This window comes from Cynoglossus semilaevis, chromosome 2 (genome assembly GCF_000523025.1).
Source record: "Cynoglossus semilaevis isolate Cse_v1.0 chromosome 2, Cse_v1.0, whole genome shotgun sequence".
NCBI lineage: Eukaryota > Metazoa > Chordata > Actinopteri > Pleuronectiformes > Cynoglossidae > Cynoglossus > Cynoglossus semilaevis.
Window position 1 is genome coordinate 11,003,280 of NC_024308.1, and position 21,567 is coordinate 11,024,846.

The window sequence follows — 21,567 nt, forward strand, 5'->3', positions numbered from 1 at the left end:
ATATGTATATATATATACACACATATACACATATACTGTATGTCTGTATATACTGTTTATATATGTATATATATATATATATGAATATATATACAGATATATGTTTATATTTTCAACATTTGACAGAACAATAACACGACATGTTCATACAGTGTATATATCACCACATCAGTTCACGGGTCGTGGCCTAAAACATCAGGATGATGTCACTGCAGTCGGTCCAATCAGCACACTGGGTAAGGACCTCCTGGTCTCCTCTGTGTTTCCAGTTATAACTGTTTGTGTGGCCCATGAACGGACCAGACCGACAGCTGGTCACTGGTACTGGTCACCATCCACATGCCTGATCCATCTGACCCACGTAGTTCAACAAGAGGGACTGTTTTAGTTCCAGTCCAAACAGTGACTGCAGCTTGTTCCTCCTCCTCTCAGGAGCAGCTATTTCATGCACTATTACTCTCACAGGCGTCATCATCTCAGGTGCTCTGATGCTACGGTACCATACATCAGCCACAACAGGCCTCATTAAGTTTCTGCCACCTGCTGCCTACAGAGACCAATTACAACACAGGGACTAATGGGAGGCCATCTCGCTCTACCAGCCCTTGGCCAATCAGCAGGTAGATTTAATCACAACGCTCTGCTCATTAAGGCCAATGGGGGAAGTTGGAGACAAAAGTAAGTTTAATCTCTGCTGTCCCTGGTGGTTGAAATGATCAGTGCAGTAGATGTAAATGTTCCAGAGGTTCAGGGAGAAGTCTGAATGTTTCACTGACCACAGACATCAAATCTGTCTCCCTCTGATGCAACACAGGTCAAACTCAGGCCCGGGGACCAAATCTGGCCCACAGTGTAATCATATTTGGCCTGCGAGATCATATCAAATGTGTACTAGAGTTGCCTCTGCCATCAAAGTGTCAAAGGCAACAATCTGCGAGAACCACCGCAGCAGCAGCAGAAGCAGCAGCAGCACTTTCTCCATCTGCAGTGTTTTCAAGTGTCGCTGCAGAGATTTATAGAGTGGAGGGAGTGTGAACACACACACTTTCAGATATTAATGATTTTCTGCTCCTCAGCTTTTCTCTGGCATTTATGTTTGTTTTGTTGAAACTGATGTAGCAAGAAGAAGAACTAGAAGAAGGAAGATTTATTTTGTCCTTTTATGATTTCACTCACTTTGTCTTTTTTCTGTTTGTCTTTTTCCTTTGTTGGTTCTTGGGTCTAGTTTCACCAGGCTGTCGGTTCAGTTTGCTGAAGGTGTGAATGGTTACGTCTCTGTGATGAACTGCTGACTTGTTTAGACTCTAACCTTTTTCACCCCCTGGGTCTCCCGAGGACCAGTGTAGAAGACGGATGGACGCAGTGTCGTCCTCAGCAGCAGAGCCCATCGCTTCGATCGTCTCTCAGGTTTGTGCCGCTCTTTAACGGGTTAAATGTGAACTTGTTCAGACCAGTGAGTCTTTTCATCTTTGACTGATGGCACGTGGCTGTGTCCCATCAGTTGTTTCCTCCCACTCTGCCCTCACCCCTCTCTCTGCCCAGTCATGCAGAGCCGGCAATTCATCAGCGCGCACGGCCGCCTGTCACCGCTCCTCTGCACTTTTCTTCTGTGTGCAGCCCGACTGTTTGCCTTCTGTCAGAGCTCCACACCTCCTCCGTGTGTACCTGCCTCCCCTCCTCCGTGTGTACCTGCCTCCCCTCCTCCGTGTGGACCTGCCTCCCCTCAGGACCTGCAGTAAAGACTGAGAGGGAGGCCCCTCACTCTCCGACAGCTCCCCACGGACGCCTGGATGGATGGATGGAATCGAGAACGCAAGGAGAGTAAGGGTGGGGCAGGAGGGGAACAGAGGGTGAACCAATTATCCCAGAAAGCTGCAGTAGGTGGTGTACGAATCAGGCGAGGCCACCTTTGACCTCGTCAGTCGATTGGCGGGAGAGTGAGTGCTTCAACACTAAGTGCGAACAGAGGAGAGTTGATGGAGCTCAGCTTTTACCCCTGTTCTTCTACGGCCCACCCCAAATCTGGGACGCCCCACGGCTGTGTGCGCTTTCGCGCGATCGGTCATTCGCCCCCCCCCACCCCCTCTACTCCCCCCCCCCCTCTGTAAATGCAGTGCAGGCTCAGCTGAATCTGCCTCTCAAGTCCATTAAGACCTGCTGAAATCTCCCGCAGAGACTGGATGAGACCGTGGGCCACATCCAGCAGTCGGCCCATTAGGGAGAGCAGGAGAAAAGCCGGTGCTTCCCAGAGTGGATGGAGACACTTTAGTGATAATACACAGCAGTGCAGGGAAATGAGTTCACAGACCATTTAGTGTCACTTTTCTGCTCAGACTCCAGCAGCTGATGAGAACGAACGACTCCCCCTCGGATCAGTAGCATGAATCACTGTAGGGAGAGAAGAGGGAGGAGGTGAGAAAGGGTGGGGTGAGGGTGGGGGACTAACAAACAACACAGATCTAAACATCGTTATTTAAAAGTGCTGCCTCTGAAGATTAGATGATGAAAGAAAACTCACTTTTCTTCACAGGTTCTTTAAACTCACCATCATGAGCTGCAACAGAGACTTTATGGTTGGGGGTCGGGGGGCTCAGCCAAAGAGGTAAATGGCCATGGGTTTGAACTGCTGACTTCTTGCTGCAAGGCAAAGTCTCTTACCACTTCTCCAGTGTGTTACCCCTCAGATGCCTGGTCTTCTGTCTCACCCCCTTCCTGCAGCAGACAGACAAGTGTCTCAGAGTCCTGGAGGAAACATCTGTCCTGGTCAGGGATTCTTCATAAACCCATGATCCTGGACTCTGATGATCCACACAGCAGACCACAGTGGTCCCCGGGCCAAAGGTTGTCCCACATGTGACTTCCAGAGAAGTGAACCTGGAACATTGTTTAATGCTCAGTATAATCAGTCTTGAACCGAGCTGAGACCTGAGTGTGAGTGTGTGATGATGTCATATGTCATGTGTTAACAGCTGTCAGCCCGCGGACCATCGTCAGCCATGGTTTACGAGCTCCTGTGAAACCAGCAGCACAAACACGGCCTAAATGTAAAAAGCAGGATTCCTCAGATAAAGGATGATGATGATGATGATGGAGCAGAGTGGTGGGAAAAACACAAACAAATAAAAGAGTCCCAGCCGCAAGGGATCATAAAAAAAACTTTATTATTGTCGTTAGGTAAGATTGACAACAACATGCTTTTACCACAATAAAAATAAAGAGATATTGCACTGGTTTAACTCTAGCAGTGTTTTCTTTTTCCCCATCTTAATGTGTCTCAAGCTTTTACAGTGCACAGCCCCCCCCCTCCTCCCCCCCGTGACACACAAGGTGGAAAATACTGCCATCGTCTGCAAGAGTCAAGTCAACAAAGGCCTTTGTACTGATCGACCTCCTCACACACTGACACGACACTGACACCACCAACTGGGACACCACTGACACATATGAGCTTTACATTCACTGTGTGTGTGAGAGAGTGTGTGTGTGTGTGTGTGTGTGTGTTTTGTGGCAGTCATAACCCTGTTCATCCACAGATCTAAATTCTTTAAAATTGTTTAATCCTCCTTGTGTCCAGACACATGTCTCTGACCTCTGACCCCTGTACAGAGGCCCAGCAGACGTGTGACATTTATTCACTCGGACACTAAAGTGTGAGCTCAGACTGAGTCACAAGGGGGCGTCACAACCATTCACACTCACATTCACACCTATGGTCAGTTCAGAACATCAAACTAGTCTGTGGAGGAACCTGGAGAACCTTCTGCTAAGTTCTCTGAAAAAGAGCAGCACAGGTGTATGCTGGGTAAACAGTTGCACTAATTTGACAAAGACCAAGTGTTTGAGTAAATTGGACAGAACAGAGTGGCCTGGAGGATGCTGGGTAGTGGTGATATCGTTGGTGGCCAAACTGACCCTGTGTGTGTGTGTGTGTGTGTGTGTGTGGTCAGCAGGCTCAGAGCTGGAGATTAATGACTCCAGCAGAGAAAGTGACACTGGCCTCAGTCTGCAGCAGATGGTTGGACCATCATCACCACACACAAGCTAAAGTGTGTGTGTGAAGCAGATGGCCTGAATGACTCACATTTACACACAAACACACAAATATTGTTACTCCTGGTGAATCAGTGCTGCAGCTAATGCCAACACGGCCACTGATGGCACCACAGCACAGACTCTTAGTGAGGGGTCACAGCAGGGTGTCAGCGGTTGGGGGGTGGGGCCTGACCCAGCTGTCGAATACTCAGAAGTACTGTAGATACTGCAGTAGACACAGAAACATTTCCAAATCTGGGACAGTGTGGTGCCGGGTTCTCCTGCCAGGGAACATCTAGAACGTTACCTCTCTGCTGTTCTCCTTTGGTGCAGGCACAGAGGCATTCAGACTTGACAGGAGCCACAGTGCTGTTACTGGAATGTCTAAATAAAACAATGCAACAAACTAGCATCACTGTCTTCTTCTGCTGATGGACAAAGACTTCAGATCCAAGGTGGAGCTGCTCAAACCTGGTTCAATTCCAAGTCTGGGATAAAAAAAAAAAACACACACACTAACACTCCTGTTGGCTGATTACTCAACTGCCAGAAAACACACACAATCTGTGTGTGTATATGTGTGCGTGAATGATTGTGATGTAGTGCACATGTGCTGAAAGAGTCTCTTCTCTTATAAACAACAGCTGTCAGAGGTGACGTGAGGAGGCGTGAAGACAAACACAGCGTGCCAGAGCATCGCTGACCTCTACAGGCAACAAGTTCCACTGACCAACGAAAAACAAAGGGGAACACCCGGAGGATGAACCACATGTAAACACAGAGTCAGTGTTGGCGTCAGGTCAACAGTGTCCTTTACACCAAAGTGGGAACAGCGGCCACTGCTGGCAGACCGGGAGACCCACACGCTGGACCTGAACTCTGTACAACGTCACTCATCAAGCACTTACTGTAAAACACACAGGAATTAGGACTAGTGGAGGTTGTGAGAATTACAGAAAAAAAAATATCAAGCGAAAAAAAAAAAACATCACACGTTGATATGAACTGGTGGACGTTCGTTTTTCTACCACACACAAAGCTCTCTCTCTCTCTCTCTCTCTCTCTCACACACACACACCTTCTCAGTATAAAACAGATGCACAGTACATCTTTAAATATTCTTATCTTTATATATATTTATACACACACGTAACCATGCACAGATTATCAAACACACACACACACACACACACACACTCTCTCTCTCTCTCTCTTCTGTCCTCACATAAACACTTATCCAAAGTGAAGTCAGACTGGCTTTTTACTCCACAGCAGGTTATAAACTCCATCATTGATTTCCACTGACTGGATCTACACCCACCCCCTACACTCCCACCCCCTACACACACACACACACAGCTGTGAGCAGCTCCTTCAGCCACAGCTGTAGATTTTTGTGATGGAGTAAAAACCAGACTGGAACAAAAAGACACAGCAAGTTGGTCCAAACCCAGAGCAGGCTGGGGGGGTGGGGTGGGGGGGATAAGAGGGAGGATGGGGGTTAGAAATAATTGAGGTGGAAACCCACAGGAGTCCTCACATTAAAGTCTAAAGTTGAGAGGCCTCACTCAGGTACCTGAGTCCTGGACTACCAGGTGGACCTGACTTAAAATTTTCATGATCTTCTTCACTGAGTCTGAACGACTCCGTTCTGTGGTAAAAATGGAGTGGGACTACAGGGTGGGCTCATCAGGGACGACAAGGACGGAGAGTCCAGTCCCCTGTGTTCTGACTGGACTCTGGTGATGCAGATCAGTGTCTAATACAATGACAGGATCAGAGATCTGGACCTGGAGACGCCTGGAGATGAGAGACTAGCCCTGACAGGTCTTTGGCACATGTTGAGCTGAAATCATGGGTTTGCAGCTCAGAACTCTTTAAGGACACTCTGTTTCCTGGAGACGTCTGAGTGAAGTCACAGATTATGAAACCAGAATAAAAAAGTTCTGCGAACTGTTGACTGAGCTAAACACTGTCTACACCTGTCTGGACTTTTGATGAGTTTCTTGGGACACTTTTCCTACTGGAGGAAAAGTTAGAGGTGAAAGATCAACACATTAAGTCATGTGACAGAGGCTCCATCTTTGAGGTCAGAGGTCAGTGGATCCTCTCTCAGATCTGACACAAAACATGTGACCTTCGACCTTCAGCTTCAACATTGTTCCTACATTATTGTTCCTACTAACCAGATTGACCTTTGACAGTTTTCAAAGTCAAGGTCGCTGCCAAGCCAACCATAACCTACATGAATTTTGGGGTGGGGGTCTTTTGAGTATCAGCCCCCAGGACCAGGTCTTGGTGGTGGATGGGTCACCACACTCTTCATCTCTAACCCTGAACACCAACTCATAGGAGACCAGAACAAAAACACAGGTGTTAGTGAGCAAACAACATCTGGAATGGAACTTCCAACAACAACTACCATCATCTGCATCTGACAGCTCCCCCTGTCTTTTCTCTTGAGAAGTAAAAAAAAAAAGTCAACAGTGAGTGTTGAGATGAAATCATGTTGTATTTTCTACAAACATGCGGTTGTGGGACAGACGTGAACCACCGTCCACCACTGGGTGGCGTCATCTGTACATCCTGACACTGCGTTGCTACGTCTTCTTGAATGTAGCTTTGTCTAGTTGAAGGGTGGGTGTAGACGAGGTGTTGGCGGCAGCTGTGGTAGAGGTGGAGGTGGAGGTGTCAGACCTCCAGCGCTGTGGCTCAGATACTGCAGATGTGGGGGGGTTCAAGTTCATGGTGGGCTGAGACACCACTGACGCTGCTGCTGCTGCTGCTGCTGCACTGGGCCGGTGTGCAGGTGCAGAAGTTCCAGGTCCTGTCGTGGCTCTTCCAGGGATGTCCTTGTGGGACGGCTGTGGTGCAGCGGTGCAGTCTGACTGGGCCATGGGTTTGGCTGATCTCAGTGAGGTGGTGGGTGAGGACACTCTCTCTGTTTTCTGCCTGGTTGGAGAAGAGCGATGGGCCTGGAGCTCAGCTGGTGGGGGTTGGGGGGTTCCGCCTCTGGAGACTCTGTGGTCCTTCTGGGTCTTGTCTGCCGTGGTACTCAGTTTAACAGGACCAAGAACACTCTTAGCTACGATCGCCAGCTGAGACACAACTCTGTCCATGCTGCTCTCAGGGGGAGGGACCGGGGAACTTGAACCGGAGTTGGAGCTGGAGCCTGAGGTTGACACCGACGCACCCAGACAGGCCGCGGCTGCTGCTGCGCACAGTCGGCGGTTGTCGGCCTCCTTCTTCTCCTTAGGGATCCCCGGAGATGAGCAGGAGGATCGAGGAGACTCTCGACTCTCAGGGGTCTGGCAGTCTGTAGTTCTGGTCTGGGTGGTGGTGGTGGTGGTCTTGAAGTCAGGAGTACTGGGAGTGACGGTGGTGAAAGGAACCGTGGTCTTAAAATTGACCATGGTTCTGTCCTCCGCCCTGGTCTCTGCTAGGCCAGGTTTCTCCTTCAGAATCTTTGACTCCTGCTGGGGGGTAGTGGTCTTACTGACTGAGATGAACGCACTGCCTGGGGTGGAGAAGGGTAGGGGGCCCTGAGTGGGTTTTGTGGCAACGCTCTGCTCCAGAACTTTCCTGTCGTGTCGTACACTGTCTTCTCCTTCTCTGGGTCCAGAAGAGGAGGTGCTCTGACCGGACCGTGTCTCTGTGAGGGCGTGGGAAGGGCTGGGTCTACCCGGCTGTGGGGGCCCTGTGTGGGTAAATGTAGCATGGGGGGTGCTGGGGGACAGACAGAGGGACGGTAGTGTCCCCCCAGGGCCGCTTCTGACAGTGGTGGGCCTCAGGAGAGGTGGAGGAGTAAAGGTGGTCCCCCTGCGTCCATCCTGACTGTCCTCTGAACCCTCATCCGTCTCATCCTCAGATGAGTCCACCTCATGAATGGCGTCCTGTTTCTGCAGCGACTCCCTTCGCTCGGCTCTGTCCTGTCTGATGGCCGACAGTTTGTCCTTCAGTTTACTCTTTCCTGGGGTGAGGCCCAGAGAGCCGGAGACACCCATCAGAGAGCTGTCTCCTTCCTGACGTCCCAATTTCCTGGATGAAGAGGTAGAAGAGGAGGAGGGGAGTTTCTGCAGACTGCCCTTCTCTACACCCCGTCCCGCTGAGGACAGCAGCCCCTCACTGGCCGACTCCTGGAGATCAGAGAGGAAACAAACACAAGAACCTTTTAATGTACTTTTAGGCAGGTGTACACATCCACATCACCCCCCCGACCCCCAGATAAAGGCTGAGAAGCAGAAGATCACTCCTGACAATCAGTTTCTCAACATGTGATTAAAGGTGACATCTCTGGACAGCGTTTGTCGTTTGACACCAAAGTCCAGAGCGTTTAGGTCCAGACAGAACAGTGGAACAGGAAGAACTCATTGTTTAATTCACACGTGTGTAGACTGAAGTGTATTAATGATATTAAACTGACAGGCTGTTTTAGATCAGAGGTCCCCAAACACTGGGTCAGGGACTGGTACTGGGTCAGGACCCTTCATTTTATCTTGTCAGGTTCTCACCTGCAGACTCTGCAGACTGGGCTCCCTCTGAAGAATCTCCTTCTTGAACTCTGAGTGTGAGATGTCCAGACTGTGTTTCCGACTGCCCACAGTTGCCCCCACCCCCAGCTTTTTCTCCCCCACCGCTGTCGTCGCTGCCACATTAGAGGGAGACGAGGGGGCGTTGGCCAGGGAGGAGGCCAGTTTTTCAGCCGACTGCACCCTCTTCAGGAGTGGGGAGCGGGGCGGCTCAGCGCTCTTGGGTCTGGAAATCTGCCTGACCAGAGGGGGGGAGGAGTGGAGCTTCACAGGGAAGGACTGGCCCACACTGGACTGTCCCAGGGCGTGGCCGGGCAGTGGAGATGGCGAGCGCTGTGGTGAGCTGCTCTGAGGTGTAGGTGACGGTGTTCGGGCCAGAGGCGACAGAGGGATGTTTCCAGCAGACTTGCGTCGTGGTGATCGGTACTGGCGCTGCAGTTTGGGGGCCAGGCCGTGCAGCGAGCTGGGCCGGATGTGGCCGGAGCTCGCGGGGGAGTTTGGGACGCTGGAGCTCGGGGAGCTACTCTGGGAGGAGTTTCCACCAACTGTGGGGTGAAGTGACAGAAGAGGAGAAGGACACACTGTGATGAATGATGAAGTAGGGTGTACACATCCACATCACCCCCCCCGACCCCCAGATAAAGGCTGAGAAGCAGAAGATCACTCCTGACAATCAGTTTCTCAACATGTGATTAAAGGTGACATCTCCAGTCCAGAGCGTTTAGGTCCAGACAGAACAGTGGAACAGGAAGAACTCATTGTTTAATTCACACGTGTGTAGACTGAAGTGTATTAATGATATTAAACTGACAGGCTGTTTTAGATCAGAGGTCCCCAAACACTGGGTCAGGGACTGGTACTGGGTCAGGACCCTTCATTTTATCTTGTCAGGTTCTCACCTGCAGACTCTGCAGACTGGGCTCCCTCTGAAGAATCTCCTTCTTGAACTCTGAGTGTGAGATGTCCAGACTGTGTTTCCGACTGCCCACAGTTGCCCCCACCCCCAGCTTTTTCTCCCCCACCGCTGTCGTCGCTGCCACATTAGAGGGAGACGAGGGGGCGTTGGCCAGGGAGGAGGCCAGTTTTTCAGCCGACTGCACCCTCTTCAGGAGTGGGGAGCGGGGCGGCTCAGCGCTCTTGGGTCTGGAAATCTGCCTGACCAGAGGGGGGGAGGAGTGGAGCTTCACAGGGAAGGACTGGCCCACACTGGACTGTCCCAGGGCGTGGCCGGGCAGTGGAGATGGCGAGCGCTGTGGTGAGCTGCTCTGAGGTGTAGGTGACGGTGTTCGGGCCAGAGGCGACAGAGGGATGTTTCCAGCAGACTTGCGTCGTGGTGATCGGTACTGGCGCTGCAGTTTGGGGGCCAGGCCGTGCAGCGAGCTGGGCCGGATGTGGCCGGAGCTCGCGGGGGAGTTTGGGACGCTGGAGCTCGGGGAGCTACTCTGGGAGGAGTTTCCACCAACTGTGGGGTGAAGTGACAGAAGAGGAGAAGGACACACTGTGATGAATGATGAAGTAGTACTACAACAGGTACTTCAATCCTATTCTAAAAGCACACAGTTGCATTTACTGTCTCCTTATGGGAAAGCATATTCCCACACCACTAGAGGGAACCCAAGTACCACCAGTGGTTTTCCTATTTACTGAAACAAACAACCCTTTAAAAACTTAGACCTGATTGAAGAGCAAACCCAGATTGTTCTTCCCACTAATTAAACTATTGATCAGTGCCATTATGATTAGCTTTATTTTGTCAGCAGAGAATCAAAATCAGGTTTGAACTTTACTCACCTGAGTGGGCGGAGTCTGGTGTGGACCTGTAGCCCTGGGTGGGGCTTCTTGGAGACAGGTTGTGTGTTGGTGACCCTGGTCCACTCTCTCCTGAGGACAGGGACCGGTTCAGAGAGGACAGGCTACGGCTGGTGTGGAGGAGAGACGCCTGTTTGGTGATTTTTCTGAACAGAGACGTCCTCTTCTTACTGCAAACAACAAAACACACACAGGTCCAGGTCACTGGAGTACAAGAGTACATGCAGTACTGACCCGTGTACTGTGGAGTTCCCACCTGTCCTGCCCCTCCTTGGTCTTGGTCTTCTTGTTACGTCTGGCCATTTTGGACTTGTGGCTGGTTTTTCGCGCAGGGCCGACTTTGATGGAGGTGTTTTCAAAGGGCGTGGCCACGATGGAGACTTTAGCGCCACTCTGTGGAGGCAGCAGAACACGTCATTGGAGATTTTTGTTTCTTACTCCATCAGTGTGGTTACAAGTGGTACTACAAGCTGCTGCCCCCCATCCATCCAACCCCCACCCCTCCACAGATGTGTGCAGACATGTTGTTAGATCCTCAGATGAAAACAGAACCAGAACCAGAGTTCTGTTAAATGACCGTACCTTCAGTATGAGCTCCACCACCTCAGTGTGGACCAGACCGTGCACCGCCTCTCCGTTGACATGGGTGATGAGGTCTCCTTCTCTAAGCCCCGCCTCATGGGCTGGACCCCCCTCCTCCACATGCTGAGAGTGAGAGAGTGCGATAAATAGACAGATAGAGAGAAAGAAAGAGAGGGAGAGAGTCAGACCATTGGGTTATAAATGTTTTCCTGTCATTTACTGCCCCCTTCTGTCAACTATGTGGAATCACACTCACCCAGACCATGTGATGGACTGTGTAGACGTCACTGTCTCCCATGTAGACTCTGATGGCTCTCAGGGTGAAGCCGTACTTCTTCCCCGACCTGTGGATGACGATGGCGGGTTTGATGCTGTTCACAGCAGGGGACAGGTCACGACTCGGTGAAGAGTCTCGGGACGACGGATTGGACGACAGGGAGTGGGGGGACATGGGACTGGCCAGTGGGGAGGCTCCATGGTGGTCTGAGGAGACCCAGGGAGAAAAGGAGGAAAGGAGGAAGTGAAAAGGAGGTGTTAAATGACAGGAAATAAAACTACAGAAAAAACGTGTAAACTCGTACAGCTGCTGATGTCAGTGAACGCCTCACACTGACACAGTCTGATGAACTGAACTAAACTATAACTGTGGACATCCACACGGAGCAGTTCTCACACTGACCTGCAGGGATCATGAGTGACAGCGTGGTGGCAGATGCGGACTTGATGACCTTGTTGATGGGTCTGGAGCTGGGGGCTGAGGTGTGTTTGTCTAAGTCTCCTGACAGAAGTCGATGACGGGCTCTCCGAGCTGCCAGGTCACTGATGGCTCTGGAGGAGGAGGTGGAGGTGGAGGTGGAGTCAGTGTCTGCTGCAGGTTTGACTCCTGTGGTGCTGCTGCTGGTACCATGGTCACAGACGGTGCTGGGACTTCCTGCTGTAGACAAATGGATTCATGTCAACAGAGGAAGGAGAACACTGGGGTTCTGCTTAGTTCTGTGGGGGCAGTTACTTACGGGTGAGGGTGGACTTGCTCTGCTGACTGCAGGTGGAGGTGGGGGTGGTGGGGGACTCGTCCAACTTTAGCTCTCTCTCCAGGGGCAGCTCAGGAATGGCCAGGGGCAGCTCTTCACTCCGGGGGCCCCTGACTACATTGGGCCCCAGCACACTGGGGCTTTTACGACTTCCTGCCACACCTGAGGGCAAAAGGACAGGAGGAGGTAAATTTGGGAACCCACTGCACCACCGTGTCAGTTGGTCCAGATATTCGTAAAGACCTGGAGTACAGAGACTCTCAACCACTGAGAATCAAGGGTAAAATCTGGTGAAAACATGGGGACTGTCCTCATCACCTTCACCTCCTTCCTAATGGTCTCACCTTGACCTCCTTCCTCCTCAGAGGAGATAGCAAATCGTGGCATCTCGATGATGGCAGAGCAGCAGCGTCTCCTGACGGTCAGAGGAGGACTGGAGTCACTCTCAGTGTGGGACGACTCAGAAACGGACAGACGTTTCCTCAGGCTGGAGGACAGGAGGAGAGCATAGATCAGAACCTAATACATCTGTTTCATTTTCTGTTCCTTAAAAACATAGGTCGAGTCTTGAACCCACATCTCTGGAGATCCCACCAACCAGGACCGGTCCCTGGACTTGAGGCTGCTCAGGCTGTCGATCCGTTCTCCCCCTTCCTCACTGAGGCTGCGTTTGGTGGGAGGAGGCGTTCTCTTCTCCTCATGTAGAGACAGACGCTCCATGCTGCTGTACACCTTCATGACATCACAGTTTATTGATTTTTAAACTCACCCAGGGCTCTAACCGGATGGAACTGATCTCTCTGTGGTTCTAAAGGTCGTCTGTCCCTACCTTACTGAAACGAGGTGAACAGGAGGAGAACTGTCGGAGCTCCACATGTTCATCATCGTTGGTGTCATCCTCCTCCTCTGAGTCCACGTGGTGGTACCGATCGGAACGAGCTGAAGGACAAACAGGAAAATAAAGGATTAGAATCTGGTTTGACACCGAAGACGGAGAAACGTTGGATGATGCAGTGAAGTGTCCACAGGACAGAGTGGACAGTCAGGGACGTACTGTCAAAGTAACTGGTGTCGTCCTCTGACTCCAGCTGAGGGATGAACTCTGCCTTCTGTCTCAGCAGACTGTTCCAGTCCAGCTCTGTGAAGAAGGAGTGCTGCTTCACCTCAAAGGCACTCCCTGTGGAGGAGACGGAGGACGAGGTGGAGGAGGACAGAAGCAGCAAAATTAGAACAGCTCAATATCAACGTGTGTGTGTCTATGTGTGTGTGTGTGTGTGTACCTGTGCCCAGTCTCTCCAGTGGGTTCTGTCTCAGTAGTTTGCAGATGAGGTCCTGAGCCTCCAGAGGCAGAGCTTCATCTTCTTCTGGCCAAATGATTTCATCTGACACACAAACAAACACACACACACAGATATTTAATATTTTTACATTTATATGACACTTTCATCCAACGTGACTTACAGAGGAGGATTAACATTAACATTATCAAGCATGTGGCTCCTCTGGGAATCTAACCCAGGACTCTCACCTAAAACTAAAACTAATTTAAACAGTTCTATTGACTAAACTGTGTCTATGACTGGGTCAGAACGCTCTGTCAAGGTGAAGTTCTACACTCTACCACATGGTAGACTCACCACTGATGACCTGACCAAACAGTTCCTCTGGGGTGTCTCCAAAGAAGGGGGCGCAGCCCACCAGGAACTCGTACAGGATCACCCCCATGGCCCACCAGTCCACAGGTTTGCCGTAGCCCTGACGCAGTATCACCTCTGGGGCGATGTACTCAGGAGTACCACACACCTGCAGGGGAGAGGGTGGGGGTTGGGGGGATTAAGGTTTGTTGAACAAGGCCTCGTCCATTCAGTTAGTCTCACACAGAGTCCTCACCTGTTTGTCCAGGAATTCTCTGGTGTCTTTCTCGATGTGTCCTTCATACAGGTTTGTGGTCAAACTCATCAGACCGATCTTCGAGAGACCAAAGTCGGTCAGTTTGATGTGACCCATGGAGGTGATGAGGAGACTGGAGGGGCAGAAAAGGAGAGGGTAGCACAGCTGTGATCAGAGCGGTGGGGACAGACCATAAAGACGTAGGACGTGGACCGCTGTCCTTACTTGTCTGGTTTCAGATCTCGGTGGACGATGCCGTAGTTGTGCAGATACTCCAGAGCCAGGACAGTTTCAGCGAAGTACATCCGAGCCATGTCCACTGGCAGCGCACCGATGTTCTTTAGCAGTGTGGCACAGTCTCCCCCTGCAGGACAGGACCAGACACCACATCAGGACAGACAAAAACAAAAACAGGACCTGCTGCTGTGAAGGATCAGTCCACAAATGTCTCACCTTCCACGTACTCCATCACCATGCACAGATGCCTCCTGGTCTCAAAGGAACAGAACATGGAGACCACAAAGGGGTTCTCTGCAAAGGTCAGGATGTCCCTCTCCACAAAGGCCTGCTGGATCTGGTTCCTCAGGATCAGGTTCTGTTTGTTGATCTTTTTCATGGCGAATCTCTGCCGGGTCTCTTTGTGACGGACCAGAAACACAGCCCTGCAGCACAGACCAGAACCGACATCAGGAGCTGGTTACTGAACAGAACATAGACTGACGGGCCAAGGAATCATGGGTAATATCTTCCACAACAGCACTCGTACCCGTTAAAAATAACTAAAAAACAATTAATAAATGTAATATAATATCTTCCACAACAGCACTCGTACCTTGATCAAATTTTCCCGGTTAAAAATAACTAAAAACCAATTAATAAATGTAAATGTAAACATAGATATAAACAATATATTGATACTATGAAATAATAATTATTAATATAAGATTTTATATTATTGTTATAAAAAATGGGTAAAATAACCCAGAGAGGGACAGTGAGGGAGACAGCATCGAGTGGAGAAATAGAGCTAGAGAGTGGTAACTTGATGTTACCAGTGCTAAGGTTACCAGGAAAATCTTGCAAAAGTTACTTCTAACTTGGAAAACTCATATTTTGGGTAGCTCGTATCTTGAAAGTTTTATGAGGATTTTAGGTTCTGTCCTTCATCATCTTGTTCTTCTGTAGAACTGTAGAACTTACCCGTAGGCTCCATTACTGATGAGCTTGATGTTTTCAAAGTCTTCTTCTCTAGGTGTTTTGGTTTTGGCCTGAGGTGGCGCTGCTGGGACGCTGGTTCTTTGATTCTGAAGCACACACAGTCAGAAGAGTAGAGATGTTATATCCAGATCCAGGTTCAGGTCCATCAACACTGACTGGGTCTCACTGGTACTGGGTGTAGGACAGTGGTCTACTCTGTCTGTCCCAGTACCACCAGTGTGAGGGTTAGGGTTCCAGCACCACTCACCTTCACTGTTTACTACATACTATAAGACCAGTATACTATCATAGTATTACTGAGTCAGATGGTACTGTTCACAGTATTAGTACTAGTTGAACATCTTTAACCTCAAGGTTCCCAGTGGACTGTGAATGATTATATCAAACCATGCCAGGACTGTACTGTACTGTATTTGACACTTAGTCGTTCTTTACTCACATCCACAGAGTCGTCAGTCTCTGGAGTTTCTGGGTTCCCGCTGTCATAACTGCTCAGCTGGGCCATTTCTACAAACACACACACACACAGACACAGATCAGTAACTTCACAGTACCACAGTCCAGGGAACAGTGTGAAGTGTGCTGGTGACGGTACCCTCCAGTGGGTCCCTGGTGAGGCCCAGCTGACTGATGATGTATCTGGGGATGTCAGACTTGATGCCCTGGCCCTCCTTAGCATGGCCCTCTGCTGCCTCCAACAGGTGGTAGAACTCCTCAGGATCAAACTCCTGCAGGACGGAGAGTGAAGAACAGCTGTTAGTGAATAAAACATTTGATCTCCTTTTTCCAGGAGCTTTTTTATTTCTAGAGTTCTTCAAACACAGATGATGAAGGTCAGAGTTCCTCACCAGACACTCCAGCAGCCGCGCAGGCCTCGCGATGATGATCATCAGCTTCTTCACCAGCTGTGTGACGAAGGTGACCTCCACGCAATCGGAGCGCTCGTGAGCCTGCACGCGCACACACACACACACACACGTTAATAAGAAAAAACAACTGTGGTTAATCCCAGATTATTAATATTCAGTGTTTATTATTTATTTCTTAAATCATGATTTTCTTCCAGTTTGTGGTTCTGAGTGTGTCCTTCAGCACCAGAGTTTCAGGACCAACGTTCTCTGGAGTCCGTCCTCTACTGACAACCGACTCAAACACGCCGACTCCTGAGAACGACCGTCGAACGTCTGTCAGTTTGGAGACACGCAATTTATCTTGAGATGGGACTGGAGCCCAGTGGAAATACAGGTGGAACCAAGTGACGGCTGTAATAATTACTGACCAGCCACTGTGAAACATGCTCCCACTCTCAGGGGGGTCTCGTGTTGAGTGCAGCGCCTCCTGTGTGTCATGTGTATTTATGAAGGTGTGTTTATAATAAATGAACGACTGTTTTTCTATCAGGCCGATGCAGGGTGGGTGGTTGTTCATAAGGACGACAGGCGGCTAACAGAGCTGTGCTGACAGACGCTGGGGGCCGGGGGCCACTAACTCTGCCCCCCCACCATACACACAGCCCTGAATTATTTATGACTGTAATGATACCCAGAGGGGAGTCTGTGTACTGTATGTACTAAATATGTATTAGTGTGAGTATGTGTGTGTGTGTGATGGTGAATAACGGACAGCTGAGGGACGAGCTCCAACTATGCCGTGGCTGATTAACCAGTCAGAGTGTGTGAGACGGTGTGTGTATTCATTCATGCATCGGTGTGTGTGTGTGTGTGTACATCTCTGTAGTACAGAATACACAATATTTTCAAAAAAAATTGTCACAGCATCAATGTTGGTTCTCAGTCCTGTAGAACTGTCTGGTACTGATCTGGTACTACAGTCCAGTCGTCTTCTACTGGACGATCTGAGCCAGAAACAGCAAATATGTCTTTGTAACAGCAAAGAAGATTTCATGTTGGTTGAAAGAAATAAAGAAATATATATATATATAAAAAAAATTAGAACTAGATCAAAATTAAATGAATAAAAACACAATAAAAAACCGCCCTGATCCCAGTTGAAGCACAGGATGAGATTCTTATTAATGTTGAGCCTCCTGTTAAATACTCTGTATTATATATTATATACTGAAAAGTATTCACAGATGTACTGAGCAAAAAGTACAAACAATAAACCTAAAGTTAAACTGTCACTAACCAGTCCCCGCAGAGAGAACGCTGCAAATCTGTTTGAAACAGGAACGGTCTAAAAGTCAGGAGGTGACGTCAACGTTTATCACCTCCTCCTCTCACCCCTCCTCAGAACAAAGACAATTATCAGCAGATGTTTGACACTGAGTGTGTGTGTGTGTGTGTGTGTGTGTGTGTGAGAGGCTCTGCAGCTTCAGTGTGAGACTGTGATCAATGCCCACGGACAGAGACCTGGGCCTGCTGCTGAGTCTGCACCTCGTCCTCCCTTCTGCCCTCAGGTAACCTCCAGGAGTCTAACAGGGTCTCCCAGGGGGTTCCTGCAGGGTCAGGTTTCTATGGTGACCGCCGGGTGGGTTACCTCGGACCACTGACAGGGATGGATGAAGGAGAAGAAGTGAGGTGAAGCAGACGGAGAGGGCTAAAGGTAGAGGAGAGATAAAAGATGAGGGGGCAGAAGCAGGTGAAGAGGGGAGGTGAAGAGGGGAGGTGAAGAGGGGAGGTGAATTCTGTAATGAGGTGGTGACACATGGAGGAGGCTGTTGTGTACAGAACGGACGGAGGAAGGACTGATGTGGCCCAGATGTGACCAGTGTAAGCCTTCTGTTTTAGATTGGTTTTGACCCAGACTTGGTCAATAGCAGTACCACTGGTACTGTCATTAACCACTGGTACTGTCATTAACCACTGGTACTGTCATTAACCACTGGTGCCGTCATTAACCGCTGGTACCATCATTAACCACTGGTACCGTCATTAACCACTGGTACTGTCATTAACCACTGGTACTGCTATTGACCACGGGTACTGCCATTAACCACTGGTGCCGTCATTAACCACTGCTACTGTCATTAACTGCTGGTGCCATCATTAACCACTGGTACCGTCATTAACCATTGGTGCCGTCATTAACCACTGGTACCGTCATTAACCACTGGTACTGTCATTAACCACTGGTCCCGTCATTACCCATTGGTGCCGTCATTAACCATTGGTGCCGCCATTAACCGCTGGTACCGTCATTAACCACTGCTACTGTCATTAACCGCTGGTGCTGTCATTAACCACTGGTCCCGTCATTAACTGCTGGTACTGTCATTAACGGCTGGTGCCGTCATTAACTGCTGGTACTGCCATTAACTACTGGTGCCGTCATTAACCACTGGTACTGTCATTAACTACTGGTGTGGTCATTATCTCCAGCCTGATTGGTTCTCACAGACAGTGAATTATTCATCAGCTCCAGACAGAGCAGCAGCCGTAGGGATAATAATTCCTGTCGATGTCAGAGAACCCTGGGGTTCCTGCAGATCTTCTTCTTCTCCTTCTCTGGGGGGAACAATTCTGACTTTGTGATGATGAAAATGTTTTTCACTGTCGGTTCAAAGAACTTTACTGAACAACAGTTCTACAGACCTCCTTAGTCCTGATGACCAATCAAACAGCTCCACCACTTAGTCAGGAAGCGGTCCCTGACCCTGTGGTGGAGAGACGGCAAAGACCCACTGAACCACAGCCACCCGATGTCAGTGTGAAAACAAATCCAAAAAAACCAAACAAATGGACTCAACTGCAAAGTCTTCTCCCTCCTTCGCCTTCTCCCAGCTGTGGGCGAGCACCGTCCACTCGCTCCTCCTCAGCACCTCCTCCAGCATCACCTCCTCCGCCTCTTCCTCCTCCAATAACCTCATCTGCCATGACATGAGTGACATTTTCCTTCCAAACGCCAGCAGCCGCCAAACGACGAGCGATGTCCATAAACGCCGCTGCTAGACCTCCATCCACCTGCTCCTTCTTCTCACTCCCACCTCCCAAAAATGATCCAAACCCAAACTAACGCTGCTTAATTAGTGATGACATCATCAGCCTCCCGTCCAGCCGCAGCATCCGTCTCTCTCCACATGTGCTCCACAGCACGTTCTCACATCCTCCAAAGCAAACAGGCGTTCCTTCACCTACACCCGCCCCCTCCCTCCTCTGTCCACTGCCAGCCAATTAGAAGCAAAGGAATTCCCGAGAATTCCCCGCCCATTCCTAAACCGTCCAACTGCACCTCCTTCACCCCTCCTGCTTGTCGGGGGAGTCATCTGTCAGGCCTTGGTGGCTGCTGGAGTGTGAAATTAAAATCCAGGAGAAAGTTCCTATGTATGTGATTGTGTGTGTGTGTGTGTGTGTGTGTGAGAGAGAACAGTAGGTCAATAAGGGGCCGTTGGGAGCCGTCATATCGGCCCCCAGGCGCTGCCAAACTGAGCTAATAGAGATGTCAGTAGTGACACACAGACACACACACACTGGTCCATGTGGAAACAGAGTCACAGACAGCAGCGTCTGGGTCTCTGTGCCATCGTATGACATCACGCAGCGCTCACAGCTCCAATAACAGTGAGCGACTACCAGTTGTGGAGGGGCGGGGGGATTGGTGAGTTATTCCTGGGTTAACAAAGCGTGACCAGGAGTGACCAGGACCATCGTCACGACAACATCTTCATCTGAATCCAGAGATCTTCCTTCATTCAGGGCTTGGTTTTAGCAGGTTATAAAAACCAGGTTCTTCTCCAAAAAGACCATAAGAAAAAAAGACCACCCTGACCATAATCCAGTAGCAGTACCATATACGACCACTAGCCCTAGTTTTCTCTGGTCAAAACCTGATTCCTTCTTCCACTGCTGACGAGTCAGTAAAGAAGGAGCCACAGATCAGAACTGATTTTTTCAACAGTTTTGTTCCAGGTGAAATGTGAGGCCTTGGGGAGACCCCCACAGGTTTCAACTGTTTCAGTGACAACAATCACTTTAAGTCTAAGTTTAAGAGTTTTTGGAAACCTTCACTGATCCTTCGGTGAACTCATGTTGGTTAGTTTCGAGACTTAATCCTGACTTAGTCGTCACTAACTCCTAAATGTCCAGCATATTGCTGTGAAAAGTGCAGTGAGTCGGGGGTCGAGGGGGGACTTACATCTTGCAGCAGCTTCTCCAGGTTCTCCTGGAGCTCGTAGAAGTAGCGGGAGGTGATGAGCCCCTCCCTGCTCTTCTCCAGGCAATCTCTGGACAGCTCCGTCAGCTGATGGTGGATGAAGCTCAGGACCCCGTCGGCCAGTGGGCAGACCTTATCGGGGGCCGAGGAGGAGAGCAGCTCGGCCAGACGCTCCTCCATTTGAGCCGTCGCCTGAGGGGAGGGAGGAGGAGAGGGGCAGGTAGGGGAGGGAGATGGTTGAGTCACAGGAGAGGAAACATGGGGGAGACGTATGTGAGTTGGGGGGGAGACTGGTCTACATGTTCATGTGAAGAAAAAAATGAACACACAAAATCATTTCTTATCTCATAACCAGTTACAACAGGTGTTCAACCACTGGCTCATGGACCAGCATTAGGTCATAGATCATATGCTTCCAGGACCAGAGAGATTTTTTTTTTTCATTTCACTGGAGAAATTTCAATATTTTTAAATATTGTGTGTTACATCAACAGTGTCGTGTTCTGACCTTGGGGAACCGCTCCTTGTAAACATGGTTCATCATCACGATCTCATGATCGAAGGAGATCGGAGAACGTCCAGGACTGAAAAGACAAAGACCAAAAGAACAATGAAGGCAGGTCTGCTGGAGTCTGGAGTAAAAATGTAAGTAGAGCAGACAGACCACCAGGACCATCTGAGGTCAGAGACAGTACAGTGGAGGTGCATGTGAAGGCAAGGTGTCTGGAGACCAGTGGGTAGATACTGTGTGTGTCAGCTGTCAGCAGGAGACGCCGTGATGACAGATGATAAGATATGTGATGTGTTTGTGTGTGTCTATGGTAAATACCAGGTGACAAAGATACAATTTTTTTTTATAATAAAACAAAATGTAAAATTTGATCCTGTTTCACCATGAAAATGAACTGAGATTAAAATAGGATTCCTGGTTCCAGATGCTGCAGCAGGTATGAGTCACTGCTGTGTACACACACACACACACACACACATGCACACACACACGATGAGGTCATGTCATGCGTGGACCTTCACAGTCCAATTACAGGGCTGATGGAGGGACAGCAGCCTGACTGTGACTGACAGGACCATCATTCAGACTGTTTATCACTGTCACACACACACACACACACGTGCACACAGACGTGTCTGTGTTAGTTCTTTATGCTAGTAACAAGTAACAAATCTGTGGCTGTTCAGACAGATATAACACAGAGTGGATGCTGTCAACACCAGTCCAGCTGCAGTGCTCCCCCTACAGGCTGAGGCAGTAAAGGTCAGTCTGACAGAGACAGATTTCCTGCCGTACATCCTGGTTCTCTCATCTTCACACCGTCGTCTCCTCTCTGAGCCTTTATTCAAGTGAA

General features: G+C 49.7%; 1 protein-coding gene and 1 long non-coding RNA gene across 3 annotated transcripts in view; one reads left to right on the forward strand and one right to left on the reverse strand.

Moving 5' to 3' along the window:
- Positions 1-2,448: 2,448 nt before the first annotated feature.
- Positions 2,449-18,006, forward strand: LOC107988149 (uncharacterized). 2 transcript variants are annotated; one of them, XR_001759817.2, is made up of 4 exons: positions 2,505-2,602; positions 2,719-2,841; positions 2,970-3,942; positions 17,381-18,006. It is a non-coding gene; the product is annotated as an uncharacterized LOC107988149 (long non-coding RNA). The 2 variants fall into 2 exon arrangements; XR_003049252.1 differs by having other exon boundaries at positions 2,449-2,841; positions 17,381-18,004.
- mast2 (microtubule associated serine/threonine kinase 2) overlaps positions 3,144-21,567 on the reverse strand; it is a 63,267-nt gene continuing 44,843 nt past the window's right edge. The window contains exons 11-33 of the mRNA XM_017031008.2: positions 20,712-20,787; positions 20,186-20,395; positions 15,940-16,041; positions 15,687-15,819; positions 15,531-15,598; positions 15,074-15,177; positions 14,327-14,535; positions 14,099-14,237; positions 13,874-14,006; positions 13,621-13,786; positions 13,264-13,365; positions 13,038-13,160; positions 12,813-12,922; positions 12,561-12,715; positions 12,328-12,470; positions 11,966-12,145; positions 11,632-11,886; positions 11,209-11,435; positions 10,953-11,075; positions 10,627-10,763; positions 10,353-10,540; positions 9,461-10,023; positions 3,144-8,168 (exon numbers count right to left, since the gene is read on the reverse strand). Of these exons, the coding sequence (XP_016886497.1) occupies positions 6,633-8,168; positions 9,461-10,023; positions 10,353-10,540; positions 10,627-10,763; positions 10,953-11,075; positions 11,209-11,435; positions 11,632-11,886; positions 11,966-12,145; positions 12,328-12,470; positions 12,561-12,715; positions 12,813-12,922; positions 13,038-13,160; positions 13,264-13,365; positions 13,621-13,786; positions 13,874-14,006; positions 14,099-14,237; positions 14,327-14,535; positions 15,074-15,177; positions 15,531-15,598; positions 15,687-15,819; positions 15,940-16,041; positions 20,186-20,395; positions 20,712-20,787 (5,182 nt within the window). The 3' untranslated portion in view covers positions 3,144-6,632. The remainder of the gene's footprint in view (positions 8,169-9,460; positions 10,024-10,352; positions 10,541-10,626; positions 10,764-10,952; positions 11,076-11,208; positions 11,436-11,631; positions 11,887-11,965; positions 12,146-12,327; positions 12,471-12,560; positions 12,716-12,812; positions 12,923-13,037; positions 13,161-13,263; positions 13,366-13,620; positions 13,787-13,873; positions 14,007-14,098; positions 14,238-14,326; positions 14,536-15,073; positions 15,178-15,530; positions 15,599-15,686; positions 15,820-15,939; positions 16,042-20,185; positions 20,396-20,711; positions 20,788-21,567) is intronic.